Below are 22,029 nucleotides of genomic sequence, written 5' to 3'. Positions count from 1 at the left end.
TTGTTGTAAAGGCACGAGTGAAAATAATTAAATGAATGAGTTTGGTGAGCTGCACTGATTTTAATAAGGAAAAAATAATTTGTACTCCCTCTCATTCTAATTCTAAACCCAAAATTTAAATTTCTAAAACCCCTCATTTTGTTTGCTTCTCTTTCTAGCTACAGATAGGTTTTGTTCTAAAAACATTTGGCCAAATTATATTGCATTTTGATTCTGATTCTGATTTGATGTTTTATTTTGTGACTGAGTTGAATTTTTAATGTTGTTACTTTGTAGGCAATGAAGGATCGTCTCCTTGCCAAGAAAGTATTGGTAGTGAACTCAAGGCTGAGGTCAGTGATGGTCTATATTATAGTTTCTGTTAAGTTTGCTAGACTGTGTGTGGTTGAATCTTGATGATCGAGGATAAAACATACTTAAGAACTAGTCTCACTTCATTTACAAGGTGCTAATTAAATCATACTATTCACTCCTAGAAGCATTAGGGTAGCTGTGTTTTTGGTCTGATGGTGATGCTATATACCGCAATTTTCTAGACAGTCACCACTAAGGATTTTTTGCTTCATTATTGTCACAATACATATTGCCTGAAATTGGGAATGTTATATATTTGTTGGATGGTGGAGTGACACCGCTTTAGTTGGTTGTTTAATCGTTTGGCCTGTTCAGCTGTGTGCTGTGGTAGAATCAATGTTTGATTAGTTACACACTGATTCAAAGTGTGAGAATAGGTCTAATTTTGTTTTTGCTAATTAGCTAAGTCAGCATTCTCAAACTAGTGTCTTCTAATCGCTTTTCTTGTAAATTCTGTCTATTAAATTTTAATGGGACCTGATAAAAATGTTTTACCAAATTTTCACAGGCCAAGTTCCTCAAATCTTGTGGTGCACTTTTGGAAACTCCCGTTGAGATCCGGAAAGCATCAGGGAGAGTGAAGGCTGTGCTACCTCATAATGAAGGCTCAGCAAATACCAAGTTTCATTCATGGCTTCCAACCACATCAATCGAGAACCTACACTTGGAAGGACAACAAAATCAGTTTGTTGTTACCCCTGATAAAGTTAGTGAGGGAAAGGAGTCAGGGTCTCCCGGGCAGGAACATACTACTAGCAGGTTTGTTTTTTTCTCCCTACCTCTCACAACTAACTTTTCTCGAAATGATAGGTTGTCACTAGCTTAGTCATCTATTCAGAAAGTACCTTCATAGCTAGCCCCCACGAGAAAGAGGAGCTTTAAACCAACATGTCCAAATGATAACTGTTTTGTGTATTCCTTTCTCTTTTCTCTTAACAAAAAGAAAACCAATTTCATTATTAGGCCTCTATTATCATCTCTTATTCAGGGTTTTTTGGTAGCATAGTTTGAACAGTGTGTCTATCAAGAATAGTTTGCGAATGTACTTATTGACTCTAGGGCAGTCCAAACTATTGGGTCATTCATGGCATATTCAATGAATACTCGGGTCATTCATGACACATTCAATGAATACCCATCTATCACATGACATCACAAGTCATAATATCTCATTACCAAATTCTAAGGCGTGGAGAGTTCTAAAGATGTGGGTGACACATTAAAATATTATTATCACTTATAATTATACTAGCATTACTTATGTCAAAACAGATCATACATGCAGAGAGTCATTTTCGCGCGTCAAGGCAAATTAAGTACGTAAATATCATTGAATGTAAACAGACTTATAATCAAACAAATACAATTTACATAACCACACTCATATACACAATATCATAAACAAATAGTTCATTAGCCCAAATTCAAGTCCACACACACTAATGTCCAAAACAGATCCGCATATACTAAAGTCTATATTCATATACAATTTTTATCTCACACATATATATTTATGTAGTCTCAAAACAACAGTAATTTCTAACACAACCACATAGTTATCACACAAACTAATATATATATTATAGATATAGTGTAGTGTAGTGTAGTGTAGTGGCTGCACTTTTGCTCAAAGCTGCCTACGTATCCAAATCTTTCAAGATTGGAATCAAGCCTTCGTAGTTCTTACCAACCACATAGTCAATGCTATAGTTTTTCCTACATTCATCCAAATGACATGTAACTTAAATATTTAGAAACTAGGGTATGTAGACATACTTTTTCATGTAGAACTCGAAGGCCCAACCTCAGCCCATCTAGAAGAAAACTTAAGTTGAAAACGGTAAAAATCCTAATTTTTCAGCAAACTAGATTTCTGACGGACTATCTTCCGAATGACACAACTCTTTCCACAGGTGTCTAAATGCATCGAAGCTTTTTGCGTTGAAAAGCTCACACACATAACTTAATTTCTTATGTTTTACAAAAAAACCCAATCTCATTCTAAATATGCCAAAACTAGGCTCGAACACAGTGCGAAGAAACTGATTTCTGACGCACTGTTTTCTGCCAGTCAAACGTCCAAACACCAAAATAAATTCCACGGGCCTCGAATGCGATGAGGCCAATTGGAATAGAAAGCAGACTTCCAAATCTTACTCTTTTATGTTTTATAAGAATTCTAACTCTCACCCTAACTATTTTAAAACTGGACTTAAACACAGTGCGAAGAAACTGATTTCTGACGCACTATTTTCTGTCAACCGAACTTCCAGATATTATATCTATCTCCACAGACCTCAGAATGTTTCGAGGCCAATTGGGTTGGAAAGAAGACTCAGAAAACTCATTTTTTTATGTTTTGGTGAGAGTTTTAATCTGACCCTAACTATGTGAAAACTCGATTCCAAACCAGGCACAAACTGGATTTCTGCAGTCAACAAATTCTGACATGCTAACTTCCGAACACCGTAACCATCCACAAACCTCGGAATGCAACGAGGTCAATTGGGTTGGAAAGCAGACTTTCAGACCTTACTTTTTCGTGTTTAGAGGAAAATCTAACTTAAACTCGAAGTATAAGAAAATCAGCTCCAAAACAGGACATAAGTATAAGTGTTCTAGTTTTTAGTTTCATGAAATCAACATATGTATGAATTCCAACAATTAAACCCACTAAGCAATATTCATTGATTCAAATACCATCTCCACCTCAGGAATAGCAATATTAAGATCGAACTTCTCTACACTCGTATTTTTATCTTATAATTTAATGGAGAAATAATCGTCCAAGCCGTTGTAGCCCACGTTTGAGGCTCTTAAGATAATATCTCCTTCAGAATGAGTACGAGAATGATGGGGGTGGGCATTCGAAGAGTTGGACTCGGATATGAATGAGTACAAAAAGTTGCATACACTTTTAAGTCCGATCAAATCCTTCGCAGGAGTTCTAGCTCAGTAATATTTCTAATATTATATCTTCAAAAAAATATAAACTCATTATGATATATAGTATTAATAATGTTGAACAACAACAAGAACGGACCTCTGAAAGAAAATCTTGTCTGCCTCAACAACTTGTTACGTTCTGCCTTGGAGCTTTAATAGGTTTTCTAGGCTACTTCCTCATTAACTTATGCTGATTTTCTAAAGAGCCAACACCTCAACTTATACAATTCATTACTAATTACAACAGTAGCTATAATCAAAGCCTTACAAAAGAAAATATAAACTTCTCACATATATATATATATATACTGAAATACTTGAAAGCAACCAATAGCCTACAGAACACCCATGGCTATAACAACATACCCACGAATATCTAAAATATAGCAGAAGTAAACCTTGAGTCAGTAACTCAGTACGCCATTTATCTCTTTTGATCCAATTAATAATTTTTCATCCCAAAATTCTAATTAATAAATTAAATAAATAACTAAAATAAGTTGTATGCCCATCAATCAAATAAAGTTGTAAAGAAAAGATTTAGACTACTCACTTGTGAATTGATCAGAAAAGCAAAAACCAAATAAAAAGAAACGTGAACTCGAAAAGTCACACCGTTCTTGCCAGATATGAAGGTTGTCTTCTCCCTCCGGCTTTTATCTCTCTCACAACCGTAAGCTCTCTCTCTCCCTTTTAGAGCACGTCTCTTCTCTTTTTGTTTTCTTTTTCTTTTAAAAAAAACTCCCCCCAAAAAACAAGAACGAGTGTTTGGTAAAACCAAAACACCCGAAACCCCCATCCCTTATTTCTAGCAACTACTCATCCCACTTCCCACATTTTTATGATTCTATCTTTATCTTTATCTTTTCTTTTTATTATTATTTAACTTTATATATATATATATATATATATATATATATATATATATATATATATATATATATATACGGGACTCCCTAAAAGGACCTTAAATAAGGACCTTAAATAAGTACCAAATCTAAAACACCCATAACTTCACCTACAAAATGATTTAAAACCTAATCTTTTGTGCATATGATCTACTAATCATAAAGAACATCTCTACAAAAATTCAACTCATTTGATATCCTCTAACTTAGATAAAATTGTTTTCCACTTTTGAAAATATATATAAAGGTCCAGAAATGTCTAGTTTTTGCAATAATATTTTGCCAATGTTAAAAATTGTCAAACGGGTTGAATTTTTGTAGAGATGTTCTTTATGGTTAGTATATCATATGCACAAAAGATTAGGTTTTAAATCATTTTGTAGGTGAAGTTATGGGTGTTTTAGATTTGGTACTTATTTAAGGTCCTTATTTAAGGTCCTTTTAGGAGCCGGGCTGTATATATATATATATAATTAAAAAGGAGAATAAAAATAGGGTTGTTATAGTTACAGAGAGTGGTGTTAAAAAACATGTGGTCACGACCGTGAAACTAGATTCATTGTAACTGAACCACTAATTTACGGGAGGGAGGAAATATTGTCAGGATATTGGAGACAATGCAAGCACAAGCAGTCAAAACAAACTTTTTATTTGTAACTTTTTATTTGTTCAATATTTGGAACTTGTGGTTTAAAAGAGACAATCATTGCTCGACTGACCTGTAATGATGAGACTTGAGAGAGTAGTCACTGTTTTTAATAGGAAAAAGTGAATTAAGGCTTACTCTTCAAGGCTGCACACATAAAACTGGACTGAGGCTATAGCGGTATAGCCTCACATACAGTGCGAGAGGCATAACTTCTTGGATTGTGTTTACTTTTACTCATATAAATCCCATACATTTAAGTCATTAATTTATCTATTTATTTATTGTCTGGATTCTTAAAGTGCACTTTTTTGGACATTGAAAGCAGTTTAGTGGTAGACAATGCCAGCAGTCAAAACAATTATTCCATCTATCCCATATTTGGAATTGCTATTTTAAGAAAGACTAGCCTTGCTTAACTGACCTCTAATGATGAGAGAGTAGGTAGACCTTGGAAAAACACATCAGAGCTTACAGCTTGAGGCTTGCCTTAGAGCGTCGTACACTCACATTGGGAAAGTACACTGAGGCTATACTACAATAGCCTTACAGTTACATGTTTTTGCAAAAGTTATTAGTTTACTTATAATTTCTAGAGTTTTATAGTGTGCTGTTTTTAGACATTGAGTTTACGCTTCAATAACCTTCGGAACTCGCCTCAAGTCTCTTAGATTTTGAAGACTGTACAATTTTGAAGATTGGTAAGATACTGAGATGTGAGAGATCTCCCAAAATGCACGACATGTATTTGAGAAATGTGAATCAGTGTCAACTACTCCAAGCACACTTTCTAAACTCCATTAATTTTGTTGTTCAGTACTTTTCAACAAATATACATGTATTTTCCTGTTAAAGCTTTTGGTATGGAGTCTTTCATGACTTAAATATTTGAGTGCTAGATTGAGGAGTTTTTGGGGACTGCCTAGGTAAGTTTGGTTATCTGGGAGTATTCATGTAATAGGAGATTTGTTGTATATTCATTATAAGTGACTTCTACCTATAAGGAAAGGGATCCTCTTTTGGGAAAATGATTTGGGAAGAGTAGGAATGTAGGATTACTAATTATTTACATAAAGTAAGTGATATGTAGCTTCCTTTTTTCTTGGGATGACAATTTTTCGTATATGGATGAGGGATACTCTGACTTACGAGTTTTCAGATGAAAGAAGGATGACAAATTAAGGGTATTTTGAAGTTGACAATGAGGCTTAGAATTATGTCTTTCTGTGTTTATTTTTTTTAAGTCATTTTGAGATAGCATTAAGGTGAGACAGGTGTAATAGGAAAAAGATGAGAGGGAGAAACAATGGAGTCGCAATGGTGATTATAATTTAATTCATTATAAAAAAAGATAATTCTGAGGTCAAGATGAGGCTTATAGATTTTAATAATGTTGGGATGACAGGCCAGGTCGTGTAATTTGTGTCAACATATTAATAATAAGTACGTACTCTAATTTATTCATAGAATAGTTTGCTTGCTTGTTTTCTAGCTAGCTAGCTTTTTACATGGTGTTGTAGTCTGCCCAGTCCAGTAGCACTGAATTGATTTCTAGCAGCCTTTTGACATAGTTTGAATCAAATTTAGGTTTCAGGAGCCTACATAAAAAGATAGCATTTTATGTATTGTTTTCTAGTGAATCTTCTTTTGTTGCATTTGGCTACGATACTCAGAAGTTATGCTCGGTCTTACTCTTATATAGCCATGGATCTCATTATAAACACTCTTATATATGTTGTTGTTGTCCTCTTTCTTCTATAAGCAATTAAATGATTTTCAATTAGTTTGATTTGTTTAGTAATTCTTAGTATGTTGTTGTCAGAATGTGTGGCATTGATGACAAAGGTTGTCAATTTGAATGCTCCCTTTCCTGTACTCAAAGATACAATTGTCAGTTTTAGCTTTACTCTTTATACTTTAGTTTTTTTGTTTATTGGGTACAAGTTTTTCAGTGTTAGTGGATTAGTAGAATCCTAAAGCTGAAACTATTTAACCAATTTGATTGGTTAATATCAAATTTTCGCTTTAGCGATTCATCGATATTGGATCGAGTCTCATTTTTTAACTTCAATCTCATGTACTCAGTATAGTAAAGAGTCAATGAGGTTGATTGTGGTTAGATATTTGTTGCATGTTAGCTATTCTCGTCATACTGGGTTTTCAATCTCAGTTAGATGATGGTGTTCTCTTTCGGGAGTGTCTGAACTTGATGCTTTTGCCTTTCGAATAATTTTTTAATCCCCTAAGTTGGATTTTCCGATCCCTAGCTTGCTTATCTCTTTTATTTGCCAACTTATTCATGCTTTCTATTTATTGGCAATAGGTTCAAGATCACGGATTTAAGTGAAAATCTCATGCACATATTGCAGCTAAATAGTTATTCAGCCATATTTGCTCGAGAAATGTGTTCAAGTTTACTGCCTCACTTGAAAATGTGAACTGCAAAATCCAAATTGAATATATAGTTTTCATGATGCAATTCGACGGTGTTGTAATTATTTGACTTTGTTGAATTGTCGGTTATTTTGTTGCTTCAATTCGTAGGCAAACCAGATTGTGCCTATAGTAGAACCTATATGAGCACACTTTTCAGTTGTGCTGACTTCTTTTTTCTTTTGTGTTACTTCTCAGTTAATCAAAATTATATCGTTATTCAAATGCTAGGTTAGTGGGTAGATTCTTATGAAATTTTATTTGGATATTGTTTAAATTTTAAGAATGCTATAATTTTGTCCAATGCTGTAATTTTGTCCACGTCTGGAGGAGATGACACATGTACTTAGAAGATAAGATCATTGAATTTGTGGCTCCAAGTATATGTATCTCACTAGGGCACGAGGTAAGCTAAGCTTTTGCCTCTGGGGGAGTTTAGTATGTACTAATATTTGGTTTTTAAGATAGCGCCAAAGGTGTGCTGAAGTTATCAGTGCCATACGGCACGGACAAACCCTAGTGTCTAATGGGATGGACAGGTTGTGTAATATATTTGGAATGTATGGTAGAAGCAGGTGCAGGTAGCCCATGAACAATACTGTAGGTGGTGTGCCAGCAAAATATAGCACAATAATTTTTTTTAAAAAAAATTAATCATTAGTAACGGATACAAAACCGTTAGAAACATTCTAACACTAACGGACAAAATCCTTTACTATAAAAATCATAGTGACACTTATATCCGTTACTGATGGAGAACTACAAAATTTGGTATCCGTTACTAATACATTGTAACGGTTACGTATCTGTTACTGAAATTAATTTCAGTGACACTTTATATCCGTTAGTAAATTTGCTAACGGATGTTAAGTGTTACTAATTTTCGTTACTAATATTTGTCACGCTTTTGTGTCAACGCAAGATAACCGTTACTAATATTTTTGTAATGGTAGTATATCCATTACAAATAGATTGATATGGTGTAGTGATTGTCTTTGACTAGGTCATTTCCAACATGATCGAGAGTGTTGATGACTGAAGATTCAAACAATGCTGCAGCAGTTCTTTTTTGTTGACCTATGATTCAAGGTACATAGGTAAAACTAATCAATTTTGTTATCCATTCATTTCCTTGACTCTATACATGCAAATCTGATAACGTAGTGATCATTTTCTTCCTTCCATTTACCTCACAGCATACCCTTTTCAGTTGATGACATATCGAAGTCAATGGATTGACATATCTGACATTGAACCACCTCCACTCATTCGTGAGAATTCAGGCTTCATGTTTCTGCTTCCACATGTGGAATAATCAGTCTACTTCCCATGGGGTTTTGCTCTCTAGATCGATGTATTTACTTTCATACTGAATCATGATAGCCTTTAAACCGTTATGTTACCTCCTTGGATCACCTTTCTACATCGAATAAATTCCCTTCCAACATCCCCAACCAAGTATAGAATTAAATCTAAGCTTCACTAGCATTATATTGCTCTCTCCAACCTGACGAGACAGTCTTCCACCATTTTGTTGTAGTGTTCTTTTTGAAGTGTAAAATTTTGGTGCTCTCATTCATACACAATGTTCGATATTCGTTCAGATGTAAAAGCCTAGGTTGACCTATCTTTGCAATGGAGTAGCATACAGACTGACTTTGTATACTAGTTTATGTAACTAATTTGTTATGTACTAATTTTTATAACAGAATTCGAGACTTAGGCAGGACAAAAAACATCGGTATTTGTACTTTGCCATGCAATACACCCTCACCTCTTGCTTATTAGAGGGCCCAGATGTGATAGCGCAGGTATAGCCTGCGTACTCTAGATTTTGGTTTAAAAAAAACTAAAAAACTAAATGTGATGTATCCAATCAAAAGAAACTTTTTAATCGAACACAATGAATTGTAAAACCTACACCAATACACATCATGTTCAGTATCATCTCTGGTGTGTACATATCTCTTATTAATACATAGAATGCTGGCAAGCCCGGGTTGACAGAGCCCTTGTAAGCATGGTTTTACAACTCGCCCGGCTTGACCTGGATTGGAAACTCCCCAAATTGACTTTTTACTATTGAACCGGGTTGAACAAAAATTTTTACAGTTTGAACTGCCCGATTCAAGTTATGAACTGGTCAACTCGGTTGTTCGAATGTTATAAATAAAAGGTGTTTAACTTGGGAGTTTCTACTCAACCCGGCCGAGTTGATTCAACCAAATACTTCCTTTAGTAGCCTCAATTATAATTAGAGATTACAGTCAAGTGACCGGAGTGAACATTCTGGGCCGAGGGAGGGTATGAGGCAAAAAATGTGATTTGGTTGGTTTCTGTCTGCCTGTCCTCAGTTTTCTTCTCTTTGTCTCCTTCTCCACTCTCCACACCCTTCTCCCTCTCCCTCTCCCTCTCCGCTCACGCCCCAACTGCTTTGCAGTATACTATTCATATTGCTAAATCTACTGTGTGCAGGTTGTACCAAAATTAATGGCGCACAATTTTTACTTAACAAATAACCGCTCTGGTTTTATTTGAATAGTAGTTGGAAGACTTTGAACCCCGGTCTAACCTGATCCGGTCAAAAAACAAGTTCTCAAAATGGCTGTGTTTGACTTAGACCCAAATCGAGTCAGTTGGACGAAATCAGTTTAGTCAAATTTCACCTGTCGTAGTCATACTGTAAATACAAATTTCAAAATTTTGGTGTGAAAGAGGAAACCAAAGCTACTGCAAAATTTGCCTAAATTTGGAAACCGAAAATCACACTCTCTCTCAATTAACTGTTAACAAATTAGGGTAAGTAGGATACTTCAGTCATCTCTCAATTAACTGTTAACAAATTGTTTTTCATCTCTCTTAATTGATGATTTTTCGTTTCTCTACCTTAGATTTTGCTTGCATTGATTCTGCTTCGATTTTTTTTTATGTTATTTTTTCTTCAATTTTGCTTTCATTGTTAGTTATTGATGTGAATTTAATATATCGATATTGTTCAGGTTGTGCTTGGTTTTAAGGTTCTCGGGTGGGGGCATGTATCATTGTGTATACATGTCATATATCATGTTTATACATGACATGTATCATCCGACACATCGTAGTGTCGAATGAATGTGTCAATTTCCTGTGTCAGTGTAGAATTATTTGGGGGGGTGGGGGGGCGGCTCCGCTCACTCCCCATATGCAGTTATTCTACTGTAACTTGATTTGCCAAGGAGATAAACGCATTCATCTAATGCCTACAATCCAATTTTAGGTAAATTTGACAATAAATTGTTGATAAACGCATTCATCTAATGCCTACAATCCAATTTTAGGTAAATTTGACAATAAATTGTTGAACAATTTGTTCATTTTGAGTCTTCAGAACTATCTGGCCGGCGTCCACCCTGGTGCAGAGGAAGACGATGCACGTCATGAATTCTTCTCCTATGTGATTGTTTATGGCCAGTGTCCTATGCGATTGCTTCTATATAGATTTTGTAGGTGTTTTGGATAATTGGGGTGGTAGAAGTTTGATTCTTATGATACCTTTTCATTCTTGTGCTGTCGATTAATTTTATTTTCATGTATTCGTCAGTTTAGTGACGTTTAGTTGGTGACGGAGTCTAACTAGTCTGGATTCGGTTTATAGCGCTCATTTTCGCCTTATTGATGACTAAATATTGGTTATCATTTTTTATTGCTTTTCCCCTTTCAGGGTTTACTTCGTTCTTCTCGACAAAGGAAGAAGCCGATTACTCCGCTTGCGCCCCACTGCAAATCAATTTTCTAGTAATTGTTGTTGAAGAAGAATGGGTAAAAGGAAAAGAGCAAGTGCAATTTCACAAGGGGGAGATGATGTCATCGCCTCAGTTGCATTGAGGTTGAAGGAGCGTCGTAAGGTAGATAAATCTTGGAAAGCATCCACTGCTAAATCTCAGAAAGTTTCTGCTTCTTCAAAATCTCGAAAATCATGTGAAGAGTCACAAGTAAAATCACTTTTAAACTTATTTTTTTAACTTTAAAGATCTTGTTGCATATCCAATGATTTTCTATAAATTTCAGAAAAGCCAACTTGAAATGCCACGTTCTGGAATCGTATATGAGGAATGCTAGCGTCCTGACCCTTGAGAGGGGTAGGACCATTCTAACCCTATAAAAACAAAATAAACTTACTTGTTGACCCATTCTACATGTTCAATTTTTTTTTGTTAACAATAGACAGTCCATCGACTTCACTCAATCTCTCCCACTTCTATTCCAGTACAGTTGGCCGACTCTCCTCCTTTTTCTACTGATGAATTGTCTTTTCTTCTTCTACTATTTTTATGCCGCCACCGACTGTTAAAAATAACCAATTCCTCTCTATCACCACTTAAAAATGTGGATATAATTATATAAAAAAATCAAATCCATATCTTAACAATTGTAACATCAAATCCATATCTTAAATGTATGATGTTAAAGGTAGAGAACCCAATGTTCTTAGAGAAATTCGTTTTTACAAAGAGAGATATTTAGAGAACCAATAGATCTTAGACTAAAATCAATATTTAGAAGCAGATTAGAAGATCTACTGCTAAGGATGCTTCAAATAAAGCTGATTGACAATTTCATGGAAGCTTAATAAAAGCGGTGATTTATTAAAAAAAATTGTGATTTTGGAGAAGAGTTAAAATATTGGAAAAAGAGAAATTTAATGAAGGATTTAAAAGATTTAGAAGAAGAGTGGGGGGAGGAGATGGGGTAGAGAAGTGGAAAAGATACTGAGTTATTTTCCAAAGTGTTAAACATTTAACCTGTTCTACCCTTATGTGGTCGAATATTTTTGTTTTTTAAGCGGTAGGATGGTCCTACCCCTCTCAAGGGTCAGGACGCTAGCATTCCTCATCGTATATATGTTTGTTTGATTATATTTTTTTTACATTTAAACTAGTTTCTTCAAAAATATTTGGAATTTATCGGAACAAATCAACATGTTATATATATATATATATATATATATATATATATATATATATGGGGAGAAGTTACTTTTTGCTGTACTCTGACATTTGGATTGGAGCCAACTACTTGTGCATGGACTACTAACATTTCACATATACATATAACTTGTTAGAAGGCCAAATGATATGATCTGAACCAGAATGTGATCTGATAAGAATCTGATTAATGGACAACACAATTTGATTAGGCAACAATTCTCTTAATCTATTTTGGTTCCAAGAAAAATCTTCTTGGGAGATGAGATGATTGACTTTAAGATTAAAAATTTCTGGTCCAGGATCAAGCAAGTCTTTAAGAATAAGAGGTTTACCAAGATGAGAAAGCCAAGGATCCTAGAAAATAGAGATGTTACTCCCATCCCCGACCCTCCACAGAAACCCTTTTTTGATGAGCTTGAGGGTTCTCACTATTCCTCTGAAGAAATAAGAGACATCCCTAGGAAGAGTTTTAATATCCACCATATCTTCCCACACAGGATAAGTAGCTTTAAAAAGTTGGACCCATTTAGAATGTTCATCTTTCATGAGCTTCCGTCCATGTTTGCTAATCAGAGCTTGATTCATCTCTTTGGTCTTCCTGAACCCCAGACCTCCTCCCCCTTTGCTCCTACATAGCTTATCCCAGCTAAGAGTATGATAGGATCTAGACTTATCAGTCCCATTCCACCAAAAGTCTCTACTGAGCTTATTTGTGATTTTAACTGGAAGAATATAAGTACTCATAGCATATATTGGAACAGCTTGAGCAACAAATTTGATAAGAGTGGTTCTGCCTGTAGTAGAGAGAATTTTAGCTTTCCATCCCCTAATTTTCCTATGTACCTTTTCCACTAGAAATTCAAAATCATTTGCTTTCTTGCTGCCCAAGAGAATAGGTACTCCAAGATAAATCTCCTTCTCATCAAACTTTCTAACTTTCCACCTTTTCATGAGCATCTTCCGGTGCTTAGAAACAACATTACCACTAAAGGAAGCTCTAGATTTATCAAAATTAACAGCTTGACCAGAAACTTTACAGTAATCTTCCACCACTGCTCTCATATTTGCAGATTCAATGAGATTTGCCTTACAAAAGATGAGAGAGTCATCAGAATAAAGCAAATGGCTGATTCCTGGGGCTTTTCTTCTGATCTTAAACCCATAAATAGAACCTTCATCCTCAGCAAGTGCAATAAGCCTTGAGAAAGCTTCATCCACCATAATAAAAAGATAAGGAGAGAGAGGATCCCCTTGCCTGATACCTCTTTCAGGAAAAACTTTTTCAATAGGGGATCCATTCAACATAACATTATACGACACAGTGCTAAGGCATTGCTGAATTAATCTTCTCCATTTCTCAGAGAACCCTAACCTTTCCATGATATGATCCACAAAGCTTCATTCAACTCTGTCAAAGGCTTTGGCCATATCCAACTTAACAGCCATCCAACCCTGTTTCTATTTCTTTAATTTCCTCATCCTATGCATAATTTCACTAGCCAGGCCAATATTGTCCCTAATAGATCTGCCTTTAACAAAAGTCCCTTGAAGAGGTGAGATGAACTTATGTAAATGAGATTTCAACATAGAAGCCAGAATTCTAGAAATGATCTTATATAAAAAAATTACAAAGACTGATAGATCTAAATTTGGTGATATGTTCTGGATTAGGGATTTTGGGGATGAGAGTGATAAAAGATTCATTGACACACATAATGTGTGTTTTGTCTGAAAGGCTCTAGAGCGGACCAGTTCCGTAACACACATTATTTTTCTGACAAAACACACATTATTTTTCTGAGTTGCCCTCCTATCAACGAGGACCAGTTCCGTAAATCAACAAGGTGCTCCAATGCCTGTTTAACATTCTTTTTCTCTATCCGCAATAACAATCTAAGTTAACATGTCTTTTTATGAAATCAGTACTGTATTTAGTGAACTTATTCGCTCTAATGAGCTTTGTACGTGGGAGATATTCAGAAGCTTGTGTAGAGCTATGCAAGGATCTGGACGTGAAGGTTATCGATCTTTGGACCGCCATTCAAAAGAGAGAAAATTGGAAGAGTACATGCTTTACGTAAGTTTGCTTATATCCTTCAAATATCTGTTTACATTTTACATTTCTGCATTGACGATCTTCATATGAACCCCTACAATATTGAACATAGATGTCCACATTTGTTTCAAGGTCAAATTTAGAGCTGCAAAAGAATTGTTATATTTGTCGAGTTGTAGGCATGTCAAATACATGCTCTCTATTTGGTTATATAATCTTGCTGAACTAAACAAATGTAATCTTTAAAAAGTACTTTCTAGAAAACCAATTTCTTAGAAATAAGTTTTCCATGAAGTAATGCAAGTCCGTGGACCAAACACTTCCTATATCTGAATTTGTCTTACTCAGTTACACTAACTTATTGTCACAAATGTTGCAATAGTAACTTTACAATTAAATGAGATAATGCCATTCAACTTAGGGCTGTCATTAGGTTGATTTTGAATATATCAGGGTCCTATATCCTAATCAATGAGGCATCCTAGTGTAGCCTTACTTGACCATATTGTGTTAAATCTGAGCCAATAGCAGTTGGATTGGATTTGGTTTTGAACCATCATGTATAAAGCCTGGAGTCTGGACATGGTTGTGAACATACTCAGGATACCGTTGTACCATGTAGATGACTTATTGCCCCCTCCCATATAAGGAATTTTCTCTCACTTTTATAGCAATGAATTTAGTATTTCTACTGTTCCTCTGTGTAAACCTTTTCGTTTCTTTGAGATGTGGACTCATGATCCTTCTTGTAAGGACACCATTGCAAATGCCTGGCGGGATTCCTCTCTTGATAATTATGTTGGCATGCCTTCCTTAACTGTTCACAGAAAGATGAAGTTCACTAGTAAGAAGCTGAAGAAATGGAATAAGAAAGTCTTTGGGAATGTTTCCTTAAATATTAAAAAGATTAGGCAAGCTTTGGAGAAGGCTATGTCTGAGGATATGCTGGTTGAAGAAAACTATTCTAAGATTGAGTCTTTGAAAAAAAGATATGTTAGATTTATTGGAAAAGGAGGAAAGCTGTTGGAAATAGAAAGCTGGGTTTAACTAGGTAGTTGAAGGGGGCAGAAATACCAATTTTTTTTCATTTATCTACTATCTACATGAGAAGAAAGAATAATATTAAGAAGCTCAGGAATGATGAAGGAGGCTGGGACAGTGATAGGAAGGATATATGTGAGAATGTCAATCAATATTTCAAAAATATCTTCACTTCTGATAACATTCCTCCATATGAGAAAGTTCTCAATCTTTTCAGCTCTTGTATCACCCCAAATGAAAACAATATTCTCACCCAAGTTCCTTCTAATTTGGATATCTGGAATTCTATTAAAAACATGGGTGCTCTAAAAGCCCCTGGGGCAGATAATTTTCAAGGCATTTTTTTCCATAAATATTAGGATATTATTGGTCCAGATATCTCACTAGCTGTTAAAGAGTTTTTTATCTATGGGAAACTTTCACCTTGCCTCAATGAATCTTTTATCACTCTCATCCCCAAAATCCCTAATCCAGAACATATCACCAAATTTAGACCTATCAGTCTTTGTAATTTTTTTATATAAGATTATTTCTACAATTCTGGCTTCTATGTTGAAATCTCATTTACATAAGTTCATCTCACCTCTTCAAGGGACTTTTGTTAAAGGCAGATCTATTGGGGACAATATTGGCCTGGCTAGTGAAATTATGCATAGGATGAGGAAATTAAAGAAATAGAAATAGGGTTGGATGGCTGTTAAGTTGGATATGACCAAAGCCTTTGACAGAGTTGAATGAAGCTTTGTGGATCAGATCATGGAAAGGTTAGGGTTCTCTGAGAAATGGAGAAGATTAATTCAGCAATGCCTTAGCACTGTGTCCTATAATGTTATGTTGAATGGATCCCCTATTGAAAAAGTTTTTCCTGAAAGAGGTATCAGGCAAGGGGATCCTCTCTCTCCTTATCTTTTTATTATGGTGGATGAAGCTTTCTCAAGGCTTATTGCACTTGCTGAGGATGAAGGTTCTATTTATGGGTTTAAGATCAGAAGAAAAGCCCCAGGAATTAGCCATTTGCTTTATGCTGATGACTCTCTCATCTTTTATAAGGCAAATCTCATTGAATCTGCAAATATGAGAGTAGTGGTGGAAGATTACTGTAAAGTTTCTGGTCAAGCTGTTAATTTTGATAAATCTAGAGCTTCCTTTAGTGGTAATGTTGTTTCTAAGCACCGGAAGATGCTCATGAAAAGGTGGAAAGTTAGAAAGTTTGATGAGAAGGAGATTTATCTTGGAGTACCTATTCTCCTGGGCAGCAAGAAAGCAAATGATTTTGAATTTCTAGTAGAAAATGTACATAGGAAAATTAGGGGATGGAAAGCTAAAATTCTCTCTACTACAGGCAGAACCAGTCTTATCAAATCTGTTGCTCAAGCTGTTCCAATATATGCTATGAGTACTTATATTCTTTAAAAGCTTAAAATCACAAATAAGCTCGAGAGAGACTTTTGGTGGAATGGGGACCGATAAGTCTAAATGCTATCATACTCTTAGCATTTGGGATAAGCTATGTAGGAGCAAAGGGGGAGGAGGTCTGGGGTTCAGGAAGACCAAAGAGATGAATCAAGCTCTGATTAGCAAACATGGACGGAAGCTCATGAAAGATGAACAGTCTAAATGGGTCCAACTTTTTAAAGCTACTTATCCCTGTGTGGGAAGATATGGTGGATATTAAAACTCTTCCCCGGGATGTCTTTTATTTCTTGAGGAGGAATAGTGAGAACCCTCAAGCTCATCAAAAAAAGGGTTTCGTGTGGGGGGGGATGGGAGTAACATCTCTATTTTCCGGGATCCTTGGCTTTTTCATCTTGGTAAACCCTCTTATTCTTAAAGACTTGCTTGATCGTGGGACCGTAAATTTTAATCTTAAAGTCAATCATCTCATCTCCCAAGAAGATTTTTTTCTTGGAACCAAAATAGATTAAGAGAATCGTTGCCTAATCGGATTGTCTTGTCCATCAATCGATTCTTATCAGACCACATTCTGGTTCAGATCATATCATTTGGCCTTCTAACAAGTTTGGTCATATTTCTGTTAAGCTTGCATATAAATGTCTCACAAATCAATTTGATCCCCCATCAAGTTCGTCTTTCAATCCTCTCACTATTAAAAACTCGAGATTAAGGTTAGATCTTTGCTTCACAATTTGTTTTATTTGGAAAATCTATTCTAATGGGTTACCAACTGGTGATATTCTTTACAAGCACAAGTTTGGGGGTGACATCTCCTATGGTTTTTGTCAGAATTGTGTGGAAACTGCTCATCATTTATTCTTCTCTTGTGATTAGGTTAAGAGATTATGGTATGTTTCGGAAGTTATGTTGGATGTTAATATGCATCCTGACTGGAATGTTTTGGATTGGCTTAATGAATTCATTGGTTGGTGTAGGGTGAAGAATGAGGATGTAAATCGCAGAGGATATTATTGTCTTTTGCTCCTTTATGATATCTGGTCTAAAAGGAATAAAGCTAGAATGGAATTGGTCTTTGTGGATGTCAGAAGCCTTTTATATCATACTGAAGCATCAAGATTGAGATGCTTTGATGCCTTCTTTCCCAGAGATGACCCCAAATTCTCTGATGTGTTGCCTCAGAATACTATTAGATCTTGGTGTCCTCCTGATGCACCTTGGACTAAAATTAATTTCGATGCTGGCTTTGACAGGTCTAATGGTAAGGTAGCAGCTGGAGTTATTTGTAGAAATGCAGCTGGCTTGATTCTAGGAGCAGCTTTTAGGAGGTTCTATGCGAAGGATGTGGAACAAGCTGAAGCAATAGGAGCTGAAGTAGCTGCATTTTTGGCTCTTAATCTGAAGCTTTCTTCTGTCATCTTTGAGAGAGATTCCTCTTCTGTTATTTCTAGTTTTTAGGGTTGTAATATGTCCTCTGTTAGCTGGAACATTTCGTCTATTGTCTGTTTTGTTAAATCTTTAACTAAGATCCTTCAGGGCTGCTCTTTTGTATGGGTCAATAGAGCAAGGAATGGGTTGGCACATGGACTTGCATCTTCGGCCCTCAAGCAAGTTCCAGGGAGTCAGCCCCCTTTGTGTCTTGAGTTTGCAAAGTCTGTTTTGGCTCTTTGATCTATATATAAAGATGATGGGTTATCGAAAAAAAAAATAAAAATAAAGAAAGAAGGTAGTATATATATGTCAACATCATTCTGTTCCCTGGTAGGACCTAATTCTCATGTGCGTGTATCTGTCAACAACTTAATTATTAAGACACAAATCACTTTTTTTTCATGAGCTGGTCTTCAGTGCGCGAGCTGTATCGTGCGCAAGTAATATGGGCTGTTGGATTCAGTACTTCAGCCGTCCAATACACACGCACCCCTGGCATGAGTGGCCCAGAATTCACAGCGTATGGTACGCCTTGCGCAGGGTAGATTTAGCCTTTTTTCATTAGTACGGAAAAACAAAGATGACAAAATTGGGGGACCATACTTAAAAAGTAGGCCCGAAACTTTGTTGAAATTTGAGGCCATACTTAAAAGATTGCAATACTCTCTCTCTCTGTCCGTGTTTTTTCTCCTCGGATAACACACTTATTTTGATCAGATACGAGAGAGTGGGTCACCACCAATACTAAATGTGGTATGCATACTTTCTCTATTTATCTTTTTCTAATATCTAGTGAGTGTTTGATGAAATGCTTGATATAAGCTGTAAAGCGTATGATTTTAGTTAGACACACCTTAATACTATTCATTCTCACAGCTATCAGTGCCAATGGTAGATCTGCTATCCAAATCCTCACGGTTCTTGCTATAAGTTCTTGGCTTCAGTTCCTGATGAGTATAGTGCATCCATGTTAACCAAATTAATATATGCAAAGAGTAATTCATCTGTTACTTCTCCTTCATATAATTTCCTTCACCCAATCCTTCTGTTTGCTATTGTTGTTGACACTGGGGGCATTCGCCCATTGGAGTTCTTATAAGTTAAATTTGCAGTTGAGGTGGATTTCATTTATTATGATGCATAAGAAGATAACAATGTAAGACAATGATAATTGTGGGGAAGTAATCGTAAAAGCTTGAAATGGAGTAAGATATGATCTAAATTTAATAATTTGTTCATGATGAAGTTATTGCTTACAGTGATGAAGATAATATGTTTCTTTTGCTATTAAAGTCTTTAGCAGGAAATTTTTAGTTTTTAAATCAACTTTAGTCTATTAGATAGATATATGTATTGATAGAATTTTTGGTACATTTGACCATCTTCTTGGCGCAACTCGAAGGAGGTTAAAACTACTCGCTGGTGATTAGCACTGTGTTAGCAGGGATGCTTAATGCATTAGAAGGTCATAGTGAAGAGGAGACTTGCTCCCGTACAATTTTGGCTAACAGTATTAAGTGCGAATGCATTTCTTTTTCTATAGATATTTAATGCAAATGTGAATGTCAAGCATGCGTGACATGCATATACATTCTGAAAACTCTTAGGCAGCCGGATCAATTAGAGACCTTTACAAATACGCCCGATTAGTTCAGGTTCACTTCTATTTTGGACGAGTCAAACCAAGTCAAGACGAAGGTCAAAAAAATAGACAAGGAAAAAAAAAAACACACCGACCTAGCTTCTCAATCTCCTGATCTCCTTTCTTGCTCTCCACTGAAAATCTCTCCACCTCCATCAGCTACTTACTTAAAAGCCAATTCCACTGCTAAAACTTATTTCTATTACCCACATGTCTACGCCCCACACCCTGCCCTTATACCAATAAGTTTTATTACTCCAATTACTTCTGCTACTGCTACTCCAGTTCTAGGAGAGGGACAACGAAGACGTGTTATCATCAGTATCCAGGAAACGCTATGAGGGTTCCTTCACGTCTTGTTCACAATGGGAATCACTGGCAATAACAGTAATTTTTTCTTTGGTTGGATATCTATATAGGAGGAAAAAAAAGGTATAGAAAGAATGTATTTAGAGTGAATTCACGGCCATTTTTTAAACCGTTAAGTTTAAAAAATTCCGCTGAAATGAGTACACAAGAAAAACCTCCTCTTTGGAAATATATTACTGTTTTAATTTTGTGGATGTTTATTTTGAGTAATCATGAATTTTATGATACATATGAATTAGTTTATAAATTATAATGTTCAATTATTAAAATAAAATAAAATAATTATATTATTTAATTCCCGCGTCCAATTTGTGTCCGCGTCCTATTTTTTTGAGTTACAGCCGAGTCGCCGTGCATCCGCGTCCATGCAACATTGGTTAAAGTCCTTTTCATTTGGTATGGTGCCATAAAATTTTAAATTCGTAGTTCCATTTTTATTTGGTAGTGTTAGATCTTTTTCTCATTATGTTTATGATTTTCCAAGTTTTTATCTCGTATGTTCTATCTAGGAGACTTTGCAATTCCTAAGTCTTGATGAAGAATTTTTGTGGACTTAGGATCTTTGCTTCAGTCAGGCATCTATGATGTTTTATTTTATGCTGTGAGGGAGAGTTGGGATAAAGGTTGGAGACTTGAACAAGGAGTCTTGGTTTTCTGAAACAGTGTGATAACTGAAGCGTAAACTAGTAAGTTTTAGGGTTTTTGTTTTCACAGCCATGAACAATCATATGATGGAAATCTGATATCATTATCAATTGATGCTCTACAGGAAATGAGAATACCACGGAACCTCAACGTCTGGAAAATGGGGATGGTCAATTACTTGGATGCACTTAAGCTTCAGGAGAAGCTCGTCTCTGACAGAAAACTAGGAAAAATTCCTGACACCATCTTGTCCTTACAACATCCTCCTACATATACACTCGGAAAAAGGAGAACAGATCACAATTTACTTGTTCCCGAGGCTGACCTACGAACTATGGGAGCGGAGCTTCACTACACACAAAGAGGGGGAGACATAACATATCATGGTCCACATCAAGCAATCTTATACCCCATTATATCTCTCAAGGATAAGGGTTTAGGCGCTCGGAAGTATGTTGAAAACCTTGAGTCAATTATGATTGAATTGGCATCTCTTTATGGTGTGAGTGCCCTTGCTGGAATGAATAAGTGTGAGACAGGGGTATGGGTTGGAGACAGAAAGATAGGTGCAATCGGGGTTCGGATTTCTTCGGGGATCACTTCTCATGGAATGGCTTTTAACATTGATCCAGATCTGAACTACTTTAAGCACATTGTACCTTGTGGAATTGCTGATAAAGAAGTCACATCTCTAAAAAGAGAGACAAATATGGTTCTTCCAGCCGAAGAAGTGATTCAGGAGCAGCTGGTTTCTTGTTTTGCTAGATCGTTTGGTTATGATACTCTTGTGCAAAAGGAAAACGTAGCCATAGCGTTGGGAAAAGGGGAATCATATGAGAATTTGTGACGAATGTTTGGTCTCCCATCATTACTTGGAATGGTTGGCCTCCCATCATTACCCCACTTTATTGTTTGAAATTTGATTACTTGGAATGACACTTTTTGCGCCCTGTACTGATTGGACTTGTATAATATGGTTCACGGCATTTAAGACAAAAACTGTAATTATTAATAGGAAGTAGAACTGAAACATGCACATTGGTATGTCTTTTTATTTTGGGTAAATCAGTATCTTATTGATTAGGAGAGAAAAAGGTGAGGGGGAGACTCATGCATACTAGAAGAGGGAGCAGAAAATACGAAAAAAGAAAAGAAAAAGGCACTCAGTATCGTAATTT

The 22,029-nt window shown here is 35.8% G+C and overlaps 1 protein-coding gene and 1 pseudogene across 11 annotated transcripts; both read left to right on the top strand.

The window, feature by feature from the left end:
* Positions 1–31: 31 nt before the first annotated feature.
* On the top strand, positions 32–18,451 carry LOC147517871 (uncharacterized). Its single transcript, XM_086593736.1, has 4 exons — positions 32–44; positions 277–332; positions 863–1,113; positions 17,742–18,451. The coding sequence occupies exons 1-4, from the start codon at positions 32–34 to the stop codon at positions 18,220–18,222; spliced, it is 801 nt and encodes a 266-aa protein (XP_086449862.1). The 3' UTR covers positions 18,223–18,451.
* Positions 14,224–21,916, top strand: LOC147517870 (octanoyltransferase LIP2, mitochondrial pseudogene; annotated as a pseudogene). Of its 10 annotated transcripts, none has more exons than XR_015211596.1 (4): positions 18,814–18,948; positions 20,548–20,602; positions 20,764–20,892; positions 20,976–21,916. The product of XR_015211596.1 is annotated as an octanoyltransferase LIP2, mitochondrial pseudogene, transcript variant X6 (transcript). The 10 variants fall into 10 exon arrangements; XR_015211593.1 differs by having other exon boundaries at positions 18,815–18,948; positions 20,716–20,892; XR_015211597.1 differs by lacking the exon at positions 18,814–18,948 and adding an exon at positions 19,834–20,224.
* The last annotated feature ends 113 nt before the right edge of the window (positions 21,917–22,029 follow it).

The sequence above is a fragment of the Coptis chinensis genome, chromosome 2 (assembly GCF_015680905.1).
Source record: "Coptis chinensis isolate HL-2020 chromosome 2, ASM1568090v1, whole genome shotgun sequence".
NCBI lineage: Eukaryota > Viridiplantae > Streptophyta > Magnoliopsida > Ranunculales > Ranunculaceae > Coptis > Coptis chinensis.
This window is presented reverse-complemented; position numbering and strand designations above follow the sequence as displayed.